The sequence below is a fragment of the Gavialis gangeticus genome, unplaced genomic scaffold (genome assembly GCF_001723915.1).
Source record: "Gavialis gangeticus isolate Ggan-Ray unplaced genomic scaffold, GavGan_comp1, whole genome shotgun sequence".
Taxonomy (NCBI): Eukaryota; Metazoa; Chordata; order Crocodylia; family Gavialidae; genus Gavialis; species Gavialis gangeticus.
In genome coordinates this window covers 79,630,197-79,656,636 of record NW_017729025.1, presented here as the reverse complement: position 1 = coordinate 79,656,636, position 26,440 = coordinate 79,630,197, and the positions used below count along the sequence as shown (strand labels likewise).

At 43.6% G+C, this 26,440-nt stretch overlaps 1 protein-coding gene across 5 annotated transcripts in view; it reads left to right on the top strand.

Moving 5' to 3' along the window:
- The window catches only part of FSIP1 (fibrous sheath interacting protein 1), a 203,002-nt gene that overhangs the window by 11,544 nt on the left and 165,018 nt on the right, over positions 1-26,440 (top strand). For 4 of the 5 annotated variants that reach the window (XM_019518978.1, XM_019518981.1, XM_019518977.1 and 1 more), the window contains 7 exons: positions 2,564-2,695; positions 4,665-4,848; positions 6,391-6,489; positions 8,285-8,439; positions 13,287-13,380; positions 25,157-25,269; positions 26,067-26,174. In XM_019518978.1, coding sequence (XP_019374523.1) covers positions 2,570-2,695; positions 4,665-4,848; positions 6,391-6,489; positions 8,285-8,439; positions 13,287-13,380; positions 25,157-25,269; positions 26,067-26,174 — 879 coding nt within the window. In that variant the 5' untranslated portion in view covers positions 2,564-2,569. Of the gene's footprint in view, positions 1-2,563; positions 2,696-4,618; positions 4,849-6,390; positions 6,490-8,284; positions 8,440-13,286; positions 13,381-25,156; positions 25,270-26,066; positions 26,175-26,440 lie in introns of those variants that run through there. The other variant, XM_019518982.1, reaches the window with a different exon arrangement.

The following is a 26,440-nucleotide window of genomic DNA, read 5'->3' as shown; positions in this document are numbered from 1 at the left end:
GGGCTAGAAGATCTACTAGGTCTCTTCCGACCCTAAATCTGTGAAACTATGAAACTATTTAGATATGCTTGCACGTCTTGTAACCAGCCTGCTTAATTTTTGCTTTGAGTCAGTGACTCCATACAAATGTACCCAAGATAAATGGAGAACTAGTGAATACTTGGCATGACTACATGTGCATTTACACTGGCTTAAATGTACTGTGCAGTAAATTACTGTGTAGTAAGCAGGAATAGGCCAGCGCCTACATGTGCAGGTGTCTTGGGACTAAATTTAGTCCCAGGTCAGAGCAGCCTGCCATGTGCCTTTGTGGCCACTGTGGCCATGTGCCTTTGTGGCCACTCTGACCACATGGCTGCCAGCCCTTGGGACGAACTCAGGGGTGGGCAATTATTTCAGGTGGAGGGCCGCTTGATGAGTTTTGGTGAGTTGTCAAGGGCCACATGGGTAGCCCTGCCCCTTCAGTTGCCCCACCCTGTGGTTACCATCTTGGAATTCCTGCCCCCTGAGCTCTGACCTTTGCCACCAGAAGTCCCTCCCCTTGCACAACTTACCAGGTAGCAAGGGGTTGTGACCCCTCTAACATCCTGCCTCAGCACTGGGGTTTCAAGGGCATCAGACCTCCCCCAGAACTTTCCCCCTACCTGTGCCAGCTGGTCCCAAAAGGAAGAGGCTCTGCCACTGCTTCTTCTGGCCAGTCAGGCTTGCCCAGTCCCCAGCAGCACATGGGAAGCTGGCATCAGCTGCATGCTGCTCTGGATGGGATGACCCAGCTGGGTCTGCACTGGCCAGGAAAAGTGGCATGCAGCTGAAGCTGGTTTCCCATGCACTGCTGGGGATGGGAGGAGCCCAACCGGGTCTGTACCAGCCAGCAGAAGTGGCGTGGGAGCCATGTGCCGCTTGGGATGGGATGAGCCTGGCCGAAGCAGCAAGGGCTCAGCTGCACTTTCCCGCTACCTGTACCAGTCAGTCCTGAGTGGCACACGGCTCTGATACCGCTTCTGTTGGCCGGTGCAGACCAGGCCAGGCTCTTCCCATCCCCAGCACCATGTGGCTGAAGCCAGCGTCTCACGTGCTGCTGGGGACGGGAGGAGCCCGGCCAGGTCTGCACCAGCCAGCATAAGCAGCGGTGGAGCCGTGTGCTGCTCAGGACGGGATGAGCCCGGCTGGAGCGGCAGGGGCTCAGCTGCACTTTCCCGCTGCCTGTGCCTGTCAGTGTTGAGTGGCACATGGCTCTGCTGCTTCTGCTGGCTGGTGCTGACCTGGCCGGGATCCTCCCATCCCTAGCAGCATGCGAGAAGCCCACTTCAGCTGCATGCTGCCTTTTCTGGCCGGTGCAGACACGGCCGGGTCTGTCCCATCCAGAGCAGCATGCAGCTGAAGCCAGCTTCCCACGTGCTGCTGGGGTCAGGGTGAGCCTGGCCAGCAGAAGCGGCGGTGGAGCTGTGTGCTGCTTGGGACTGATCAGCACAGGTAGGGGGAAAATGCTGCTGAGCCCCTGCTGCTCTGGCTGGGCTCATCCTGTCCTGAGTGGCACACGGCTCTGCTGCCACTTCTTCTCCCTGGTGCTGACTGGGCTGGAGCTGTGGTCCAGCTGCTGCTTCCCCTCCCTAGTGCCGGCCCAGCCATACCCTGCATGGCCCGAGTGGCATGGCATGGGGAAAGCTTGCCCAGCAGCCACTTTCCTGGGCTTACCTGCAGGGCAGGGCCCTTTCCAGTCCTGTGCAGCAAAGCAGAACCCGGCTCAGACACTTTCCCCTCACTGGCGCCACAGGTTCTGCTCCAGCCCCCTGACCCCTCTCAAGCTGCAAACGTGGCCTGAGCCAGGGGCGGGGCCAGCTGGGTCAGGCTGAGTTCAGGGTTGGTTGCCTTGCAACCAGCACCCAAGTAAACAGTCTGAAGTGCTGCAGCCAGCGGCTGGTGCCGCTGGAGGCTTTTAGAGAGACAGCTGCCATTATGTGGGTTTTGAAGGGGCTCTGCGGGCCGGAGGGAAGTGCTTGGTGGGTGGGATGCGGCCCGTGGGCCGTATTTTGCCCACTCCTGGACTAACTTCAGTCCCAAACTGGAGCCAGAGCTGGCTGCCAGCACTTGGGACTAACTTTAGTCCCAAGTTGAAGCCTGGAGTGGCAGCTAGCCAGGAGCCCTGAAGCTGGGCTAAGGCCGGCCCCCTAGTGGCTGGGCCGACCCAGCAGGGAGGCCCTCTGGGTTACTGTGCAGTAATGCATCTACATGTGTGTTACTGTGCATAACTAATTGGACATAAATTTGATACCTGCCTCAGGCAGGTATCAAATTTATACTCAAGTGGGCGTAAGTCACCATATTTACTGCACAGTACCGGTGTGTACGTGTAGATGTCTGCCTGTACTTTGCAGTAATCTCAGTTACTGTGCAGTAAATGCGCATGTGTAGACGTGCCCCTTGTATATGTTTCTCATCAAAGATGCCTAATTTTTTAGGACTTCTAGTCCTATTTGATTTGTAGCCTAACTTTCATGGGGTAAGGGGGCAAGTTATTATTATGTAGTAGCTCTTTTTTTTTTTGGCCTTTTATTCATTTTAGACCACAATGGATATTACAAGAGGAAACCTGGATGAAATTTCAAGGCCTGCGTCTAGCTCCAGAGCTCATCTTGGTAGCCGAGCTTCAAGCGCATCTTTGGAGGTGTTAACACCAGAGCCATGCTTATCAAAGGTAACTATGTTAATCTTTGGCACATCACAACCTTTGTCTGAAAAGAAGAAAAGATAAAATCTCTCTTGTTAAAACTTTGTAATGTGCTTTGTGGTTTATGATAAAAATTGCTGTGTGAGTGCTCATCAGTATTTTTCAAAAGAAATGGTAGACTCAAAACCAATACCCTATACACCCTAAAGTATGCTTCAGGTGTTAATGTGTGGACAATTCTGGCAGTAGCATAGTAACAGGGAGTGGGGGCATACTTGGTCCCCTGGTGGCACTTATGGTTTTGCCACCGGCATTTCTGGGCTTGATGATCAGCCGCCAGGGGACTTCCCCCCCGCCTCCACTTAGCCACTGGAGGAACCTCCCGCTCGGCAATTGGCTGTGGGGGGAGGCAGCGCAAGTGGAAGCACTGACTCCCGGGTGCCAGAGACCCATGGTACGCCACTGATCCCAGATGTTAAGAGCACAAGTTGCTGCCTAAAATTAATGCATAACAAGGCCCTTATATAAGTGCGTAATTTGCTGAATTGCATTACAAAATACTGGTCCTAGTACAGGTTTCCCTTGCTTTATGCTGTACATGCTTTCCTGGAAAATGGTGCGTAACTCCAATTTGCGTAAAGGAAACCCATTTTACAATGTAACAAATAGGGATACGTTCCAAGACCTCAACTGTACTGAACCCTGGACCCATTTCTACCACTTTTACAAGACAATTTTGGTACTCACCAACAGCAGACAGTACCCACAAGCACAGGGCACTATCATAATGGGTATGACAACTACAGAAACGTGTCACAGACAGTGAGCAAGCAGAACAGATATACACAGGAGGTTATATTTTGGTGTGTGTCACTCACACAATGCACTGCACAGATCAGCTGACTACGGGCTTCTACCACACCGATCGCAGAAGGGTGAATTTACCTTGCATATAATGGATTTTTTAAATAAAAAGAGTCATCGCATAAGACTGAATTCGCACATACAGAACTCCCATAAAGCGAGGGAAACCTGTACACTGTAACAAATTCTAGTTATCTGCTTTTTGACAAAGTACATAAATGCTTAAGTATATAGCCGTGTACCTCAGCTTCACTATTTTGTAACTTTATTCTACTTAACTTCTTGTTTACTTTAACTTTAACTAGTAGTATTTGCTTTACATTGTAACTAGTTGTACTCCATTTAGCTGTTTCAGAGGCACTGAAGTACAAATAATTGGAACCTTAAAAGGGCTGGAGATTAGTCAGTTTCAGACCTATTTTACCTTCTTTCAAGACTCCTTATAGCAGCTCAAAAATTGACAATTAGAAGCCTTGACAATGATGGGAACTAATCAGATTTGGTGGTGCTAATACCATTATGCTGACAATGCTGTGTATGTTATCAGCCTATCTTATATTAAATTCAGATAATATAATGTGGGTAAGTGTCTGTTCGGTGTGCAAATATTGTAAGGCTTTTTTGTCATAGTTACAGATAAAGTCTAGAAGTGACTATCAGGTAATCTAGTCTGCACTCTTGTAGTTAGCCCATTAAAATGTTGCCCAGATACCCCTAAATTAAACTCAAAGACTTCAGCTGGAGTAGGGCTTTGCTTATCTCCCAAAGATTGAATAAGAGAGGTCAATGTACCACAATGCCAGGTGCCTTCTAGGAGCAGGAAATTTATCAGTGTACATGCCAAACTCCTAAGGTCCATTCCAATCTGACATGGAGAAAAATTTCTTCCCCATCCCAAATTTGCCACTTAGTATATGACACTGAACCTGTGAGAGAGACACATTAGCCAGCTCTCTATGAAAGAACATTGTTGGTATGAGTTGAGAGTACTACTTTATTTGTAAAGAAGCCTGAGATCCTTGGCTAAGAGTACTTGCAAGTATATTGTTAACATTCGTAACAATGCGTGATTTTTTTTCCTAACAGGTCATTCCTACATTTGTGATCAGTATTAAATTTTACCCAATTTTAGGTTGATTATCAAGGTGATTTGGACAGTGATCATAAACAAGACAATTCAGGAAAGAGCAGTTCAGAAGAAAACCAGGATAACAGTAGAGAGAAATATAAAACCCAGAAAATGAGAACACTGCAACAAACCATGGAGGAGGAAACTACCTGCATTTTCCAGCAGATGCAGAATTCTGAGTTGTCAGGTAGGACAATGACTGACTTCAACCTGTTGCTTAGCTCTACAGAAGATAGTTTTTGAATAACTAGCTAGATTCTGCTTGCAGATACTGCTGTAATAAATATAGTGCTAGATCAGAAGCTGTGCACTTAAAGTAAGCTGTACTGCTGTTTTACAGGTTGGTAAATAGAACAAGTTATTTATCCGCTGCTTCAAAGTTATGTAGGGTTGAAACCGACATTGCCTGACATAGTGTTTGTGCTGCTATAATAATTTTTGTGGTGGCACAAAAGCTGAGAAAATAGACATCCTTACCCTTTGTCATATCACATCAGTGTGTTGCTTTATTGTGCCTGATGTCTATTTGCTCTGCAGTGGTAGAGTATGGGCAAGTTTGGGGGAACTAATCCTGTGCACCCTGGGTAGGATTGCATCCCTCTAGGCTGCAGAACATCTATATGACTTGTCCAACTTACAGAGATGCCCTGGGTGTCCATGGATTTCTAGGGGCATCTCTGCAACTGGGAAAGCCTGTGCAGGCCCCCTGCTACCATGCAAAAGGACTTGCTGACCTGTGCTTCATGCAGAGGCCTGGGTCAGCACTGGGTCTGTCATGAAGACATGGGGAGCTGGGGAATCCCTGGCTCCTGTGCCACTCTGTCCTGTGCTGACCTGTGTTTTTGTGTGAAGCATAAGTCAGCATAGGTCCTGACGAGGTGCAGGGAAGAGCAGGATCTGGGGAGTTCCCAGCACCCTGTGCCTCCATGCCAGTACCTGTGCTGACCCATGTCTTTGGATTGGTTCAGGATGTGGTGCAGGTCCCAGTTAGAGGCACAGGGCCTTGGGAATTCCCTGGCTTCTGTGCCGACTTGCACCTCCCCTGGCTGGGACCTGTGATGACCTGTGCTTCAGGTGGAGGCATGGGCCAGAGTGGGTGCTGTGTAGTCCCTGCGCCAACCTGTGCTTCAGGCTGAGGAATATGGGAGAGTGGCAGCCAGGAAATCTACATTGCCCTTCACCTCATTGCCAGGACCCCTGTTGGCACAGGTTAGCCTAAGTCCCCATGTGGAGGCATGGGACACCAGGGATTCCCCAGCTCCTGTACCACCATGTACCTTTACACCACCGCATACTGGGAACTGTGTTGACCTGTGCTTGCACAGGACCTGACTTGGGGCAGCACGGAGCCCAGGGATTCCCTGGGTTCCTTTCTGTCTTGCATCTAGGGAACATATTGTCCCCTTGCCCACAGTGATGTGTGTGTTGGACATGTCCTACCACAGTTGATACACTTTGGTTGGCAATGTCTATTTCTACCCATAGAGATTCTGTGTAAGAACTAGGAATAAAAGAGGTACCTTGATTTCCCTGTTCTGTGTTTTAACCCCCAGATCTCAACATAATGATAAGTACCCTTTTTCTATACAGTGGGGAATTGTAATGAGTGTATTTTATGATTGACATGAAAAAATGTATTTAATTCTCTTGATGACTGCTTCAGTCATCTTTAATTATAGATTATTTCAAATAATTTATTATTATTATTATTATTGACTTTGTTTTTCAGAATACATTTCTAGCTCAGATTCTGGAGAGGATTGTGCTGAAACTGAGCCTCCCAATTTAAATGAAGCTTCTCAAGAGCAGCTAACTAATGTAAAAGAAGGTATTATGAGATGTATTAAGTGAATAGTGCAGTTTCCATTTCTTCTCACTTCTTTCAGTTAAGTGTGGCAGTAGAGGACTTAATTAAGGATGTGTGTATGTTTTTAGTGCAGTAAAAGAAGGAAAACAATAACTGTGAATGTGACATGAAGTTAAGAATTTACACATGAAGGATGATACATTTCATATTTTAGTGGGTATAATTAGCCAATAGGACTCATGCTGTACTAGATGTTACAATGAATAGGTCATTAGTATTCTAAAAGGTTCAGGTAAATAAAACCAACCCAAGTTCCTGATGCTACTCTGGGTTTTGTCAGCTCAGAAGCAAATAAGCAAGCAGAACTTGGTGATGGGGAGACTTTTTGGACCAATGGTGCAAGTCCTCTAAAATAGGGGTGCCCAACTCCCATCCTGTGGACCATGTCATGTGGCTTGCAGGGCTCCTTATGCATCGGTTGGGAACCCACAGGCCATGGTCTTGCACAAGGCCCAATTCTGGCAAGTGAGGCTGGCACATGGACCATCTCTGTGCCACTCATCTGCCACTTGCTCATTTGTGACTTAGAACTATAGAAAATTAGGGTTGGAAGGGACCTTAGGTCATCTGGTCCAACCCACTGCTCAAAGCAGGACCATCCCCAACTAGATCATCCCAGCCAAGGCTTTGTCTAGCTGAATCTTAAAAACCTCCAAGGATGGAGAGTCCACCACCGCTCTGGGCAACCTGTTCCAGTGCTTTACTACCCTCCTGATGAGAAAATTCTTCCTAATATCCAACCTAAACTTCCCTTGCTGCAACTTGAGACTGCTGCTCCTTGTCCTGTCATCTGCTACCACTGAGAACAGTCTAGCTCCATGCTCTTTTGAACTCCCCTTTCAGGTAGTTGAAGGCTGCTGTTAAATCCCCTCTCAGTCTATTCTTCTCTAGACTAAATCAGACCAGTTCCCTCAGCCTCTCCTCATAAGTCATGTGCCCCAAACCCCTCACAATTTTTGTTGCTCCCCATTCAACTCTCTCCAGTTTGTCCACATCCTTTCTGTAGTGGGGGGTGGGGGGAGGCAAACTGAACACTGCTCCAGGTGTGGCCTCACCAGAGCTGAATAGAGGGGAGTAATTACCTCCCTTGACCTGCTGGCAACCTTCCTACTAAGGTAGCCCAGTATGCCATTAGTCTTCTTGGCAACACTGCTGGCTCATATGCATCTTACTGTCCACTGTAATCCCCAGGTCCTTTTCTGCAGACCTGTTGCCCAGCCAGTCAGCCCACAGCCTGTACTGGTACATGGAATTCTTCTGTCCTAAATACAGGACTTAATTAAATGAAGCCCCATTCAAGAATCCAGTAGTTTCAGGATCAAATTCAGCAAGATCCATGGCCAGCTAGAAGAGACAGTCCTAGCTATCTTCTGTGCTTGTGTTGCATATGGAGCCCAAACAGATTTTTAAACCTGGTAGAACTACTAATATCCTTCATGGTGAATTCTGTCTTCTACCACAGGTAATCTCTTTGCCTAACTGGGTCTAGTACTCCCTCCCTTGGCTTTGGAGATAGTTGTTCAGCTAAAAGAGCAGCTCTGATATCTGCTCGAAAAAATGTTACTTTTATTCTGCTACAGCTATCCAATGGTAGAAACCACATACTTACTTACAAATGCCAGTGAAGAACTGTATTCCTACTGAAATTGCTGGCAAAATCCCTGGCAGTTTAATTGGCTTGTTATTTAGTTTAATTGAACTTTTTAAGCCAGCATCCTTTTTAAAATCTTAACTGCATTACATTTTACTAATCTAGAAGTTTGTGAAGAAAAAGATGTGGATCCTAAGATTCAAGAAGCTATAAGAAAGATGAATAAACTGGACAAGATCTTGGCAAAGAAACAATCTCAAGAGAGAACAATTAAAAAACAAGGCAGAGAAATGAGGACAAAACTCTGGGAGGAACTTCAGGTTAGAAATATGTCACTTTTTATCATACTAATAAAATATCTTCCATCTTATAGAAGGGAACAGCGTGATTTCACAAACACAGATTGTAATTCAGTAGTTACTGGCTGACCAAGAACTTCAACATGAGAAGGAAGAAAAAGTTGTGCAAGTCATTCTGCCATTACTCGGATATCTGAGGGAGATCTAAAATTATTCAAAGTTACACTTATGTTGGCCATGACATACTTGAAACTACTAAGTTGTTCTTAAAAACTGAGCTAATGTATAACTGACAAATCGTGACTAACATTTGAAAAAGTAGAGCTTTTTATGACATCCAATTTTATTTTAAAAAATACTTTTTACAGGTTGTGTAGGTAACTTGTAGAGATCATTATATTAGTGATTTTAAATGAAATTTCATTAGTATTTTAAAAGGTTCTGGTTAATAAAACCATCTATTGTTAGGATAAACATTCAGAAAGGATAAGTTGCCCTCATGCTGGAGGTTGTAAATCACCATTTGGGGGGGAGGAGCGAAAATAGTCCGTGGCTTAGTTTTTGGAAATGTTACTAGGAGCAACTAGGATGACAGTTCTTAAGGCTATCTATTCCAGTATTCTGTCTCTTATAGTGACTGTTAACTTGCTTCTAAAGTGTATGTGATGCACCCCCCTCCCCCCGTATACACGTCATCTTGGTCTCTAGCAGTTAGAGATTAGCTTAAATGTTGAAATATGAAGCTTAATATCTCCTTCAAAACTTGGTATACTCAGTAATGATGGCACTATCCATGTGAATGTCCATGCCTCATTTTAGGGATGTGCGGAACTTTGGTTGCTGATTTGATTTGGAGGAGATTTGGCCCGATACAGAGGCTGAATCTTCAACACCAAATTGAATCGGGAGACCAATAAAAAGGTCCGAATTGATTCAAAGCCTCCGAATTGATTCAGAAAAGATTTGGAGATTTGGACAGTACCTGCTTGCCGCTGCAGGGAGCTGGACCTGGGCTCCGTGCCAGTCAGTAGGGGGCAGGGAAGAGGGGTTGGCAGAGGGAAGCGGGGGCAATGAGGGGACCCCCACTAGGCCCCATGCCTTGCCTGCTCCCTGAGCCCCCCTGAGCAGCCCCCGATCCCCGCCCGCTCTCCTAGCCTCTTCAATGGCTGTTTCATCTGGTCCCAGCTTCCTGGCACTTAAAAAAATACCCTGCACTCACTGGCTGCTACACTTTTTTAAAGTGCCGGGACACTGAGGCTGGGGAGGGCTGCCATTGATGGGGCTGGAAGAGTGGGTGGGGGATGGGGCCTGTTCGATTTGGAGACGCGGTCAATTCGTTGGCGGCCGGATCTTCGAATCAGATTCAAATTGATTTGGGACGGTGAATTGAATTGCTGTCCCCCAAATCATCTGAATTTGAATCCAAAGCGAATACTAGCTGCTTCGCACAGGCCTACTTCATTTCATGCAGAGTGGGCAGTACTCATGTAGTGAGCAGCTATTTAGCATCTTGTTATTTCTTCACTGTTCAATGTCTAAGCCATTACTTCCTCTAATTCACACTGTCAAACCTTGCTCTGAATATAGAAAAAATGGTCTTCCTTATAACCTTTCTGTGGTGCCAGTTACTTCATTATCTGTGTGCTTCATAAACGTTAATCCCTTTTCACAGCTGAGAAATGAGGAGGTAAATGGTTGCCTATTTTACCTAAGGGGAACAGATGCAGAGGGAAATTAAGATCAAAAATGTCCATAATCTTCCATGAATGTCCAACTGGAGACGATTAGAATCAGATTTTTTTCATTTATATGAAAAATGTATGTCCAAAACAGTTCCAATTAATTTTGGTAACAGCTGTGAATGCTCAGCCCTTCTGCAAAAGATCCACAGGATCTGAAGTCACTCACCTGCAAAATGAGGAAAAATCTGGTTTAATTGAACCAGAAGGAGCTTTGTTGCAGGCATACAGTCTAGTTCTCCAAGGTATCATTCAGCTGCCTCCTTTCTGCAAAGCCCTGCTTTATTTACTTCAGATCTTCCAACTCTTGAAATGCATGAAATGAAGCTCCTAAAATAAAAAAAACCCCTCTTGACTGCATAACCCTAAGTAATCCTCTGTCTAAAACAAGTCTGTTCAGTGGGATGAATGAGGCATGAATCCTGTATTCTTTGTGATTATGTAATTATAGACTATACAAAAAGAGACTGGGTTTAGATTGCATAGCCAGTTTTAAGTCTGACAGTTCCTAACTTGGGGTGCTTAACGTTTCAGCTTCAATACTGTGTTTTTTGTGTAAGTTCTAGATACAGAACACAGGCAGGATGAACTGTGTCAAACCTGATCCATGGGCCAGATGAATGGCACATAGCCAGCCCTGCTTCTGGAACGGGCCCACAGAACTGCTCTTGCCTGCTTTCCAGCCTCCCCCTCACCCCCCGATGTTGGATCCAGTGCATACTGTATTTCCTCTGACTGCCCTGGGACGCGTGCTGCAGGCAGTGCCTACCCCAGCCAATTCGGGACCCATGCTGCACATGGCATTTTCCCTGGAATAACTGTGGGAGTGGGTGGCACAATGTGTGCAGCACAGGTTCTGGACTGGGCTGAAGTGAGCGCTGTGTGTGGCGTGCATTCCAGACCAGTTGGGGTGGGTACTACATGCAGCATGTACATGGGCGGATCTAGAATTTTGAAAGGGGGGTGCAGATGATGAGGTGCATCATCACATGAAACAACACATTTTCTCCACTGAAAAACAAATTAGGATCTTTACTAATATGCTAAGGACCTAGGGCTATATTGAAGAAAAAAACAAATATAATTTCTTTGGAAGGAGTTAAAAATAGTCTGCAGAGCTATGAAATAGGAGCTTCATTACCAGGAACAGCTGGCAAAAGAATTGCAGAACAAACGATAGCTTGATTGATGGAACATCAAGACCATTAGAAAGAAGTGGGGAACATTAACACATGTGGAATGAAGAGTTTGGGAAGGATCAGGTACAATGTAAGAGCTGTGAAGTCAATTGACTCCCTCAGCACCACCTGACTAGAAATTCTGCTGCCACTGCCAGGCAGTTGGTTTTAAACTTTGGGTGGAGCAGGAATCAAAGGGGGGTGCAAGTGTACCAGTGGATCCACAGTGGTGCTGGGCACATATCCTGGGGCATGGGTTCTGCGTGCAGTGTGCATCACAGATTGATAGAAGGGCTGCCATGTGCAGTGCATGTTCCAGGCCCTGTATGTGGGGCTTTTATGACATGTTGCATATGCATCCACTGTGAACTAGAGGCAGTACTGGGGGCCAGATAATGGGCTCTACAGACTGAATTTGGCCTGTTGGCTGTATACACCCCTGCTACAGACCATCAAACTTGCCCCTTTTCTAGCAGATGACTATCTAAATCTTATAACAGCTTAGAAAACAGACAGCCTTCTGTATTACTAAGGGAAGTAGCTTTGGTCAATTCCTAGGAAGATGTTCTTGCTTCTGGTCATCAAGGCTCTATATCAAGCAGTCCTAGTTTTCCAAACCCTGGACTTCAGTCTTTTGAGAGATCTTAGTGATTCACACTGAGCCAGGTGGGCTTCTCTTTTCTCATTCAGCCAGTTGTAGTCTTTCATGTTTCAGATCTTTGTCTCCGTCTTCAAAGACTTCTTGTCTCTATCTGCCTTTCCTTTCCCCTCATGTGATCATGTCCCTTCTATATTTAAACTGGTAATCTTTACCTGCTACACTCCTGTTGTGCTAGCTGGGGAGAAGTGGTATTAAAAACACTGGTGAGACAAGCACCCTGCTCTCAGTTCAAGTGTCTGGCTTTACTCCTGTAATATTGAGATGGAATACACTCTCAGTCACTCTGTAATCATGGCACGTTTAGATGAAGTGCCATGAGGGAATGGATCATGCTTATTGTTCATGGAATTCAGGGAGATTTCATTCCTTAACATATAAGATGTTACTCCTGAGCATATGTGAACTGAATCTTTTTTTCCCCTCCAAAGGCTTGTAATTTGGTTAAACTTGGACAGATTTACAGAGGTGAAACAAAAGGTAAACCCTTGACAAAGTCACCATGTGTCCTACCAAAAATTTTAAGAGCCTGTTTGAAAGTGTGATGCATGGGGAATTGAGGTGGTTGTCACAACTTGTTTTTCTCTTAACATTTAAAAACAATGTATCCTTTCCTCACCTTATTTTGCTTGAAAAATAAAATTCAGCATGAGACAAGCAGTTAGTATGAGAGATATAAGCTTGAACTTGAGAGGAAAGAGAAGAGAGATTTAGGGTCTCACTCACTTGCTCTTAGGTTTGCAGTGGTTACTGAGAGCATGAAGTTGCAATACTATTGCAAGTCTGCTGTGACTGAAATGTATGTAAAGACATTTAGGGCAGAATCCTGTTCATTTTTTGCACCCAATGGCAGTTTTTGAACTATTTTTTGGAGCTTGCACCTAGTGTTGATCTTACTTCCTGTGCAGTGTGGACCTGCAGGTTTCCATGTTGCTACTGAGTATGCTTAGTTGGCTGCACTCTAGTGTAAAATGGCACTTGTGTATCTGGAAAAATGCCATTTGGATGTGTAAAGTAAAATGATTTTACTGTTATTTCCAGTAATCATGTCTGGGAAACGTTTAACAACAGATTTAAAAACATATGTACTTTAACTTCATCGAGCCTCTTAAAAAGAAGGAAAAAGTAGTACGGAAATCAGGTTCATCCAAAAACTTGGTTGAAGAAAAAGTTGTATTGTTTGAATTTTGATAGACTTTGGGACTAGATGGTTGGGGGAGTCTTTCAATATAATTCTAATTTGATTAAATTCACATTACCTTTTTATATTTCCATACTTTCTTTCTTTATTAGTGTGTAATCACTCTCAGTGCTTCAGGAAGTCACGAGGAGATAGAAAATACAAATAATTTTTTAGCTTTAATGTCAACTTTGCATGAGAGAGCTGGTAAGTAAGAAAGACAGGTAAATGTTAAATATTCTACTAAGATTAGCCTGTATGTTGATTAAAAACTTAGTTTCCTATGTTGACTAAAGCTACATTTTTATAAGTTCTGAGATACTGTTTAATAAATTACTTCTCATAAATGCTATTGTTAATCTTTATTGATGAAATAGTCCTTGCATGTGAAAATTTGTAAAAACATTTATACTGAACCTGAAACTTAGTTAAGTGTTCCTGCTGCTTCTCACATCTTCACAACATAGCTTTGCTTGATAGATACATGCTTGCAGTAATTCTACATTACTTCAAGGGACTGAAAAGCCTTGAAGGCTAAAGGATCACAGAGCAGAATAGGTAAATTTTGCATAATTTCTGTCTCTGATATTTGGATAAGAGATTACTGGATTTGGGAGGCTGAGAGATCTGCCACCTTGAGATGCCTGAGAGAGAGGTTCTTTACTTCTCTTGTTGGATTCTTAGGAGGATGCACAATGGTTAGCAAACAAATGCCATTGCTAGCTTTTCCTCTGCTTACACCTGGGGAGGGGATGGAAGGGTCTTTGTAGGCCAGGAACTGCGACTTTAGAGGTCCTGTTTTGTTGGGAATGCAGCCTATATTTCCATGTTGAGGAAAGCCAGGCAGAGGGAGCCACCTGGCTGGGGGAGTATCTGCTGCAAGAACTCCTCAGAAAACATGTAAGTGAGCTAAAAGAGAATGTCTCAGCTGCAAGGCAAACTGGAACTTAGTCACTTTTAGGAGTCCAGTGCTTAATAGGTAGAGGAAGGGTAGATTTGCAACTTATAGACTAATTAAATTATAGATCTATAGTGTAAGCTTTTGTAAGCTGGGGGCTCTTTGTCAGGTGCTGTGAAGGGACTGCAAGAAGCAGAGCTTCTGAATAGAAAGTAGTGATTAGAATAGAAAAGGTAGGGAAGTGACGAGGAAGAAGGAGAAGGTACTGCTGAGAGTCAAGGTGGGTAGGAGAGGGGGAAAAAACAGTTCACTCTTTGAGGGACAAAAGGGTTATAAAGTTAATCCAGGTAAGAATCTGTAGTCTTGGTTCTGAGCGGGGGTACTCAATGCCTGGCTCATGGATCAGATGTGGCCTGTGGCATTGTGTCATCTGGTCCACAGGGCTCTCCACATGTCTAGAACTTTGGCAGCATGAGAGCGGTGCCACTGCTCCCTTACTGCCAAATTTCCAGATGCATGGAAAATCCTGGGATCTGTGCACTGGATGGGATGCCCAACCTCAGTGCACAGGGCTTGGCACTGGGTGACATCGGGTTCCAGGGCCCAATCCCAATGTGGGGGGCTGGGAGAGCAGTGCCGGGCCCCAGGGCCCAATCTTGGTATGTAGGGAGTTGGAGGTGGCAGTGCTGGGCCTCTGAGACTCAATCCCAGTGTGCAGGAGGCTGGTTCAAAGAGATTTGGTGACAAAAGCTGCTCAGGTGAGCAAAAAAAAAATGCAAGTTTGTCAAAAGGCCAAAGTCTTAGGATGAGGGATAAAAAAAACATTTGAAATGGAGTGTAAGATAATACAGGAAGGAAAATACTTGGTAGTCTGCCACATGTCATAGATGTGTATACCATATGAGCAACAAACAGGAAGAATAAGAAGTCTTAGTAAAGAAAAAAAAAAGATTTAATCAGTATTGCAGAGGTCTGGTGGGATAAATCACTGGACTGAACTGGACTATTGATATAGAATGGTAGAATTTCCCTTTAGGAAAGAAAAGCAAATTAACAAGAGAGGACATGGTGCATATATTTGCACCGACGATGAGAAGAGGTGGGAGGTAGACGTGTTGGAAGTTTGTGGGTAAAGGTAAAAGGGGGACGTGGGGAAAGAACAGAAGAGATGCTATGGAGAAGTCTGCTATAAACCACTTAATCAGGAAGTTAAGCTATTTTTCTTCATGGTAACAAAAGCATCCAAAGGACTTATCCTTACCATCATCTGCAGTTTTACTTCCTATTCCTGTTTTATCTTCTTCAAGACTGTATAGCATTTGAATGAATGCCCCCTTTTGGGGTTACATGAACCCGACCTGCATGTTGTTCTGTGTTTTTTGGCTTCCCCCACTTTTTAGTTTAAAAAATTTCTGTATACCATTTTTAATTTTTAGTCTGGTAACATTTTAATTCAGATGAAGTCCACCTTTTCTGTACAGGTTCCCCAGTTCCTGATAAACCTAAACCCTTTCTCCCTGAACCATCATCTCATCCATGTACTGGGACTCTGGAGCCCTGCCTCTCTCTCTGGCTGTGTGCAAGGAACTCAAATGATTTTAGAGAACACAACTGTGGATATCCTTCTGGATTTTTACTTCCTGCCTAGCAGCCTAAATTTAGCTTCCAGGACCTCTCTCCCACACTTACCTATGTCACTGGTACCCATGCGGATTGTGACCACTGGCTTCTCTCCAGCATCCACGTCTTGTAACCTCCATTGGCTTTGCACCCAGCAGGCAAGTTATCATGTGGTCCTCCTGGACATCACAAACCCAGCTAATGGTTGAATTCCCCACTACTGCCACTGGCTGCTTTATATCCACTGGGGTCCCCTTCCTTGGAGGAGTATCCTCCATACAAAAGGTTACTATATCATCAGCTGGAAGGGGAGTCCTATCTCTCCTCTTTCCCAGCTTCATATTCTCTATCTCAGAGATTCATCCTCCTCAGCAGCATGGGGCTGTTATAGTGGATGTGGGACTGCTTTGCGATGTCCCTGAAAAAGCCTCATCCAGTGGATTAGCTGTTTGAGGCATCTTGGTCAACAGCAGAAAAGCTTTTGAGACCTACCTGGCAAAACAGGATGGGTTCTTTTTTTGGTATGTTAGAAAACTTTTAAGTTATCAATGTCTTTAGGGCTAGGGACAGACATTCAAAAAGCAGGAGCCTGAATTGATTCAACCTTTGCAGGCTAGTCTGACCTGCAGAGGGTGAGTGCTTTGTAACAAAACAGACATGCGGGCACATGCCTGCAGTTGCTTAGGCCAGGAGCCAGGGGTACCAGTGCACACCCTCAGCTGCAGGGAAACTGTGCTGGGAGGGGGACCTGACTAGTCTGGGTTGAACCGGCCAGAGAGGGATTTAATTCCACCCCCTTGCTGTGCCACCATCAGAGACCTGAGCTGGGTCTGCTGATTGCCCTCCACCCCTGCTGTAGGAGCAGGCTGCTCCCTGTGGCAGAATAGGCCCCTGCTGTCCCCTCCACCATCTGGTGGAGGGAGGGGGAATAACCCCGTCCCTGCCCACCCCTCCCCAAAGGGCCCTACGGGCTGGCTGTGCCCCTGCTGGGCCACTGCAGTGGGAGAGGGCCTTGGTGGGGTCAGAAGCCCATCACAATGTCTGGCAGCACAAGCCCTTTCCTGGTGGGGGCCATGTTGCAGGGTGGGCAGAGCTGTGATGGGCTATGTGCGGCAGCATCTGGGCCTGGAGGGGGCCAGAGCTCCAACAGCATTGCCACTGCAGCCGCTTTCCTCACTATGCAGTGTGCTCTTCCCCCACTGGGGAGGGGCTCCTGCCCCATCACGGTTGCTCCCCCCTTGACACTCCAGCAGCTGGTCAGGGGCATGGCTAGATGGCATGGGCTGGGTGGATCTGACTTGTGCAGGGGCTTTGTCTGGACCCCAGCAGGTCCCTCAGTCCCACCAGGCTGAGGTACCATTCCCTGGGCTTTCAGCAGGGCTGGTGCTCCACAGGAGGACTGCCTTTTTTGGCAGCCTGGCTGCAGCAGCTCCTTTGCTGCTGCTGCTAGCCACTGGCCCCAGCTCTGCGGTACAGGCAGGAACCAGTGCATGTAGCCCTGACCCCAAGTCAGCTCCAGGCTCACCAGTCCAGGCTGAGCAGCAGCGGTGGGAAAGAAAGGCTGCTCAGTGCAGGGGGCAAAAGCCCCTCCCCTTCCTGCTGCTGACGCTTCTAGGTGCAGCCACCTCCACCATGTCACTGGTGCAGTGGTGCCAGCAGAGCAGACACAGGGCAGTCTGGTGTCGGTTCCGGGTGGCTTCAGCCGATGCCAACAGCGGCAGGGGGAGGGCCGATTTTTGCCTCAAGCTGAGCAGCTGTTTCTCTCCCTGCTGCAGCTGCTCAGCTCAGACATGGGAGCCTGGAGCCAGCGCAGGGTTCAGAGGCCATGGTGACCGCTGCTGCAGCAGGAGGGGGGAGCAACCAGTAGACCCAGCTGGAGTCCCTGCCGGTGGGACAGGGAGGGGGGGACTAAACCTCTCCCTGGCCAGACCCTCACCCCTGCCTGTCCCTGCTCTGGCTGGGGAGCAGAGGGGCCATGCTGGCTGGGCTGGAGCAGAGACCCCAGCCCAGAGAGCATGCTGGGATGCTGAGGGACTCTGGTGTATCTTAAATCAGCAAGGGGTCTGGCACAGACATTGCATAAACCGGTTTAAGCTAAATCAATTAAGTCTGATACTGCATTCAACCAGGTTTATCTTAAACCAGTTTCAGCCATGTTGAAACTGGTTTATGTGCACTGAATGTCTGTTCTGTTACAGGTTTAAACCAGTTTCTGATCACTTAAACCAGTTTATGTGTATTACTTGTCCCTAGCCTAGGAGAGCTAAAGATCTTTAGGAGTGCTAAGGATCTTATACTCTTGTGGAGAGGCAGAATGATCTATTCTTAAGCTCAGCCAAACTCAAGACTCTTGGTGACCTTGGCGCAGCATCCACTAATAAAGGGTCAAAATGTGTTTTCCCATCCTATAGGAAGTTACTTTCTAGTAAGGGGAATTCTTCAAGGCATGTCCATATGTATATTCTGCATCCTGCTCACCATCTCAGTCTCAGAGACATTTTTCTACCTGGGATTCTGTGGTTGCAAGTTTTCACACTCCACCTTTTTAAAAAAATTGTGTGTGAAACACAAGGTGATTCCACATGTATAGTTATCATGAGCAATGCTAGGCAGAAATTTGAGTTCAGGTGTATGCAGATGTTTCCATTAATTGTGGAAATGTGCACATGGACTTTGCATCTTGAAGAACTCCAATAATGTAAATTTTCATTTTGTGCTAGACTTCTTAAAAGTGATGGACACTCATTAGAAGAGGATTAACTACAATCTATTTATTTAGTTAAATGTTTGTCAGGGAATGCAAGGGTCTGATTGCTTGGGACACTTAGTGTATGATAAACATGCTTAAAATGTCAAATGCTGTCATATCCTATTATATTGTAGCAGACATACCTTTTTCAAATGAAAAATATTTCCAGGTTGTTTTAAGTAACACATTGAGCCAACATGGGGCTGCTTCATGGAGATAATCGGCTGATTGTGGGCCCAGCCCCAGGATTGCATGGAGTCTTGAACTGGCTTTAACTGGGTCCCAGGGTTGAGATAAAAAGTCACAGGAGTCTTAGATTGGCTCTGCTGAAATCTCTGGGCTAAGACTAATAATCATCTGATTTTCAGTCTCTGCACCAGGACTGCAATGGAGCTGGTTAGAGAGACTGGTGTGGTCACAGGCCTGGGACCAAAAATCAGCTGATTGTGAGTCCTAGCCTCTCTTTGCATTTGGAGTCTTGAGTCAGTTCCCAAGTGGTGCTGCTACTGGGACTGACAGTCCTCTATAGAAAGTATTACCATGCTACTTCGCAGAACATCTTCTAACTTTCATTACAGCATTATAATGTTTACTAAGATCTTGGATAAAATATGTGCTAAGTGTCCTGTGCAAGAAGGCTCAGAGATTTAAACTGTAATTAGCCGTGTTTGTCTGAAGTCAAGTAGAAGGCAGGGTAGATTTGCACCTTATAGACTTAACCAAAGTGGGTGTGTATGGGGGGGGGGGTGTATGTACAACAGTCCAGTAGATGTCAGCATCTGATGACAAGAATATGCCTTCATACATCTTTTAGTCTTGTAAATGTGGAGAGAAAAGCTGTGGTTATTAACAGTTCACTTCCTTTTTTATTTAAATTCTGTTGTGTGGCACAGGGGGAGTTCTCTACGGTTGAGATTTTTTTAGGATCCTTTTTGCCTTCGAGTTTTATAAGACTTGCTAGTTCTTTTTTCCCCTCAGGTCCATTTTGTATGATTGACAGCAGAGGATCTTGCTCTGATTTGAAAATAAAGTGATTTGAATGTAAATCACTTTCATCCCAGTGTTTGAATATTTAGGGATTTTTTTATAACACCAAATAATGCAGAGAAGCTGTGAAACTAAATGCCAGCTCCAACTATGAAATCATTTACCTCAACTGCTGTGGCTGCAGAAACATGTATATCCCACTTTGTGGCAGATGCTGCAGTCATAAATTTGCTTTCTTTGGTCGCTATATGCAACCATTATCATACTTTTAATCAAGTAGGATAACATTAATTGAAGCTTTTGTTTTGAGATTAGTATATTTTCTTGCATGCAGCATGCCCTCAAATGTAACACATGCCTTATTTTTGAAAAGCAGGATGAAAACTGAGTTTTTTCTAAAGTTGTTATGGCTGCACACATCAGGGGCAGAATCTAATCTTCATGTGACTCACCCTCCCTTTCCTGCATAACTACAGCAGTTGCTAGGGTTTCAGTTTAAGACTTGTTTCTTTGGGTGGATCTATGATTTTGAGAAGAGCTGAAGAGGATGGCTAAAGAGGCCGTGCAGTAGAGAAACCAGAAGCATCTAGCAAGTAGCAAAATTTTCCTAAGAAAGCCTAGCTTGATTAGTGGAACATCAACATTGTTAAAAAGGGAAAACCGTAACATCTATAGAGTGAAAAACAATGAGCCATTAAATCAATTAACTCACTCAGCTGCCTGAATAGTAATACCACAGCTGCTACACTGTGGAACAGGAATTAAACCAAGGTGTTTGCAACCCTGGGCAGAAAATCAGCTTAATACATGCATCCCAATTTTGTGGGGCTCATTTTGGGGGGAAGGTATGTTTTCTATGTGAGAAATTACACTTGTTCTTTCAAAAGTATGTTGGGCCCTTATAGTATGCAATCTTTGTTTAAATGTGCACAGATTGCAGAGATGGACTGCCCTTTGAATATTTTCATTTGCACTCCATGACTAATTCTTGCAAGAAGCATGAGTAACTTTCTAAATACTCGAGGCAGCCGTTGAGAATTGGGATGTGTGGGCACTCTTTCTTCCAGATCATACTCTTGACCCAGGCTACTTGGAACTCTAACAGTTTGGGTGCAGCCAGAGACCAGCTATGAAAATTTCTTGGGCATTTAAGCTGCTTGCAGACATTAAACACCCCCCCCCCAAACTGTGCTGTACTTTAAACTCAGTGTGCTCATGCGCTGAGCTCAGCACATACCTAGAAGAGGCAATGCGTTAGTTGGACCCAGCCTGCCCAATGTCTGTATAGATTGGGTGCTTTAGTGGGGCTTTTTGGTGTTTTTACTCTAATAGCTGATTGAATGAACTATAAGATAAAAGCAACAAAAAGCCCAGCATAAGTTCCCAATCTATACACACGCTGTGGAGCCGGGTTGAAGTAATGTGCTGCTGCTTCTGGTAAAGTGCAGGGGTTTTTTTTAATGTCTGTGAGTAGCCTTAAAGACTTGATGGAACATCTGGGTTTAATGGCTGTTCGTGTCTACTGAAACTTTTGAACATTTTGGCCTTGGGCTTTATCCCTTGCTATACAATCACCAGCACTATATGAGCCCACAAACATACCAGAATTAAAATAACTAGACAAAAATCTTCCTCCTCCCATTCCTTGTATTCTTTTGCTCAAAAACTCTTAACACAGAAGTTTTCAACCTTTTTTAGTCTAAGTACCCCTGGCAGCCGGATGACAAGTGGTGTGCACAGCCAGACGCCAAGCTGGGGCGGAGAGCATGTGGTCAGACACTGAGTGGGTGGGTGGAGATGGTGGGTGGGTAGGGACAGAGTGCCACCACCTTCCAGGAGCAGAACCTGGACAGGGTAGGGAAGCTTACCGGGCTGGAGTGCGTGCAAGCTTTCCCACGTCACACTGCCCTTGCCCTGTCCTGGCCCTGCTCTTGGGAGGTGGCGGTGCTCCATCCCCGCCCATCCATGTGCACCTGCTAGGACCTGTCCAAGTATCCCCAGGGGTATGTATACCCCCGGTTGCCAACCCCTGCTCTAACAGACTTTACAGACAAAAATGGCAAATAATGTTACAATGTATCGTAAAGCTGTTTACTTTTGTACATAATGACCTTTATTTCCCCAGGTAAGCACTTTTTTAACCCTCTTCCTTTATCTTTTGTAAAATATTTTTATTATAATATTATTGTATCTACTTCAAGAAAACCAGCAGTGTATTTCTGTGACACTTATATCTTACTGTGAGAATAGTCTCCAATATATCCTATTAAATAATGAAACCTATTTAAAAAATACTCAACAGTTATTGAATATGCTTTTTTTTAATTAGCAGAACCTTCCCATTCTGAAGAGGATGAAACATTTATTTCAATATTTAATACACAGATTTATTCACATGATTATGATTGCAACGGAAAACAGTCTTCTCATGGTAAATACTTATTACAGTCTTATAATTGTTGAGTAAACCTGTGGACTTCATATCTCATAGTGTAGCTGGTAGAATCAAGTGAAAAATTGGGGAAAAAATTGGTTTAGATAGAACCAAAACAACAATCTGAAGTTTTTGACGATACAATAAAATGAAATTGTTGTTTTTAGTCAACCTGAAAGACTTTTTTCAGCCTGACATAACTTTTTTAACACCTTCCTTTTTCAGTTAAGATCAGTTTGAAATGAAAAGTGCCATTTAGATATAAAATGTTATATTTTTATTTAAAAAACCCATTCAAAATGCAAAATATCAGCTTTTTCAAAGCAAAATATTTTGTTTTGAAAATGGCAGCACTAAACATTTAGACACTTCTTCAAGTTTTCTCCAGTACTTTCAGCCAATACTCCTTGCTTAATTTGACATGAATTTGTAACTAGCTTAGCTTACTCAGAAATAACATTTTATAGCAAATATATTTATTGAAAAGAAATTGCCCAGCTCTAATGCTGTAATTTAAAATTCAGATTTAATGACGAAAGGAAAAGTATCATGTACCGTATCAATATTTTTTCCTTTTTTGAAAAAGCAATTGATTATTTACTCAGAGGGTTAATTTTTGTGTATGCATGATGTCACTGGACTAGTAATGAGGTACTTTAGGTTGTCATGGCCAATACCATGTTGAAGGTACTCATTTTTGTCTCTTTCTACATTATATGATTCAGAACAGGGTTGTCCAACTGGTGGCCTGTGAGTGATTAAGTTGCAGTCCCTGGGCTCCCACCAAGTCACTACTCCCCTTATCATTTTGTCTGCAACAGCAGCTGGAGTCTCTAGGCTCCCTCTTTTTCCTCTAGCTTCCACATTTTGCACCTACCCAGGGGGTGGCATGGCACACCACAGCATAGCATGGGGAGCTCAGGGCGAGGCTTGGGGTCACTTGGTACACTGTGTGGTAGTAGAGCAGGTATCTATGCAGGCATTTGCTGCAGCAGTGGGAGGGGGCATTCATGTGGGGCTGTTGCAGTGGAAGGGGAGGCATTCACGCAGTGTGCATCCTGGGGATCTGTGACATCCCCACTGGTGTGGCTGGTGGGATGTGCAGCCCATGGGATATGTGGCCCTTTGTTGCAAAGTTGGACAGCTCTGATTCAGAAGAATCTCCTTTCTGTCTGGCCAAGAACAGGTGCTTAGTATGAGAGGAGGGACCTAGCTAAAACTCCCTCACAATTGGAGGGATAGAGAGCAGGAGCAATAACTAGAACCAAGTGCAGAGGTGAGACTGTTTCAAATAAGGCTTTTTTTAACATGTTTTGGTTTGTTAGCTTAAGACCTGTTGCTTCCTTGGCTGGTGCTAGACTTCCAGAGAACAGTAATTGGTAGAAGTGGTTATGAAAGTTTGTGCTTTATTCTTAGCACTTGCTTGAGAAATTAATGGATCTACTCAAGTAGTGCTATTGAAGTCAAACAGGTGCTTAAATGTTCTTCTGGACTGGAGGGGTGGTTTTTGTTTCATCCAGGTTGGACAGCAAACTGCAGTCCTCTGATGTTTCTTGCTACCATTGTCTCTCTTTTACATTTGATTTTTGCAAATGTTATGCGAAGAATAAATTTGAAGGCAAATGAAATTTCAACAAGTTCAGAACACAGCTGGTTCTTTCTTGATCAATATTTTGTATAAGGAACATGATATAATTATGTTTTATGGGCTATTGGTTTGTGGACGAAATTCATCATGTTCATTTTTATTCATTAAACTCCTGAGGTTTTTTGCTAACTTCAAGGTCATCTCTCTCCGTGATAACAGTTAAGACAAGTTTTTTGGAAGCTCTTGCCGTTGAGTCCTGGATTTGAACTGCTGAAGGGCAGCAGACGTGTTTCTTACGGGGGAGGCATGGATGGAGGACTCTGCTTGGGAAATTCACTTCCTGCAGGCTTACTTACAAAGCCAGGATTTCTTTGACTTCCGAGAACTTTGTATGGCCTATGTATATGCTGTGTAGAGGGCTGAGTTGAGCTTCTTTTGCAGTTTACAGTGTTTGCTTTTAGTTGACTCTCTTTGTTTGAATGTGAATTCTTCTAATCTTATTTTTTTAAATGAAATTTACACACTCTGAAGAGCTGTGATTAGTTCATCTTTGATCAATCTAAAGAGAAAATCTGAAGAGAAGTAAACACATTTCCCTGTCTAGGCCAGATAATCCCCAGATCTACCTCTAATCCCAAAATGTAAAGGAAGTAAGAAAGATCTGTTGTATATCTAGGGCAGCAAGATCATTTTGTAAGGTCCATTGCCTGTGAATGCTTGGATTTTTCAGTTAATAAATCTGCAGGGGTGGGATCATTGTTGTAGTTGTGAGAAAACATTTCATTTTAAAATGAGAAGAAAAGTCCAAATAGCACAAACCATATTTTACAAACTTTTTATATGGGATTTTAAAAACTTTTGTTCAGAAAATATTACATCTGATAATAGCCCAAAGTTGAATTAACTGCTTAAAGGATTTTACTTATCTCAGAACATATACTTGAATGTAAATTGTCATGACGAATATATTTAAGACTGTTGTTGAGCAACTTTAAACTTGCAAGTTCTAGCGTGAGTTGTTTTTTAAAATGATTTACAGACCTCTTCAGAACATCGAGGGGCTCATCTGTTCCTCATCTGTTTTATTTAAGAACCACACTTAAAATGTCCCCAGACAGTTGTATTACTTCTTAAAAATCTCTGTCTAATTTGAGGCTTAAAAAGCCTTTTTTAAAGGAAAATGTATATTAACATTTTGTGGTGAGGTTCCATCAAAAAAAGTTAGCCTTCACAAAACTGTAATCTTACATATAAGAAAACTTTAATATGTTAGCATCTCAAGAAACTTTCATTTACTATATTTTCCTTCTTGAAATGCTTCTGATGCTACACTGGAAGTAGTATAGCACTCGAACATGTTATTCAGAGAGGTTGTGGACTCTTCAGCCTTGGAGATTTTTAAGACTCAGCTAGAAAAAGCCTTGGCTGGAGTGATACAGTTTGGGATGGTCCTGCTTTGAGCAGAGGGTTGGATGATGACCTCCTGAGGTCCCTTCCACCCTCATTTTCTATGATTCTATGATTATACAGTTTAATACTATCAATAAAAAAACCAAATTCCCTTCCATTTATCATTTTCACCATTTGTCAGATTAAGTGTTCTAGTTTATACATTTAAGCAAGGCAAAAAATTGAATTGTTGTTTTTTCAGTATTGATTTAGTCTAATGAGAAGCAAATCAAATTTTTACAACTGTTTTAACTACAGACTGTCAAAATGAAATGGAAACCAGTGGCTTGTTCAATAAAGCAGAAAAATCACACTATGAAAGTAACACCAGAAGTAAAAAAAATCAGGATTTTATTAAAAAGAACATTGAGGTATGTATTAATGCCTTAACATTAAAAATGACTGAGCAAGTTACTGATAATTACAGAAAACTATTTTTAAAAAGTTACATTATCTGAACAGTTGGATTCTTTAATCAAAGATTTTATAAGAATTAATCAGATTAAAATGAATGAAATTGTAAAATAAAGTAAATTGTTAATAGTACAAAGTACTGTTAAGATCAGAATTGAGCCTTCATTGGTTGCCAAAATTAAAAGTTAGAGGCATTTCCAAATTAGGTTTTGACCAATGTGCCTTTAGATGATCGTATAGGAGCAGCAAAGGTACTTCCCCATCTAGTCCATTTTTGGACAAATATTATTATTTTTTCCAAAAACAAGAAAAAAGATAATTTAATGTAGCTTTAACATACTGGATGGGCAGTCTTAACATTATCTACCTGTTGAATAAGTATACCAATGCAATTCAAGCTGTTTGCTATTTATGATAAATCTTAATTCCTCAACTTTCATCTAGGCAGAACTTAACTTTCCATGCTTTGTTTTGGTTTTTGACCTGTTTGTCAAAGTTCTCTGCAGAAGGTTTCTTATTATGATAGAGGTGGGTTGTCTTCTATATCAGGAACTGGAATAAGACTACCAACTTATTTATGGTAGCCACCAGATTTGCTAAAAAAAGGTAATAACATTAGGTACTATTACGTAGGGTTAGATTTTAACTGGCTGCACAGAGAATAAAAGTTTTGCTTGTTTAAACATCTTCAGTCTTATGAACAAACCTAGTTTCTAAGTGTTTTTATTCTGCATTTTACCCATAAACACTTCAGTTGGCAAAGGATTCAGGGAACCAAGTGGTTATGCTTGAGGAAGAGAAGAAGAGGTTAATTGAATTATTGAAAGGTACAGAAGATGGAAGTGAACTTCAGGACACTGAGGTATGAAGCTTTATTTCTACTGACTTACGACTTCTTAAAGCATAAATATGGATATGTTCTTAAAGTCAAACTAAAGTTTTAAGTAGTGGGTTCAAATGATAAAGATTAACTTACACTACTTATTGGATACATCTACACATGCAATTAATTCGAAGCAATACGTCTGGAGCAGTGTGAGCCGGAGTAAACTATTCCTGGGTGCAGCATCTACATGTGCAGTTGGGACAACAGCAATTTGAGCCAGGGTGGAGCAATTTATGCCAGGG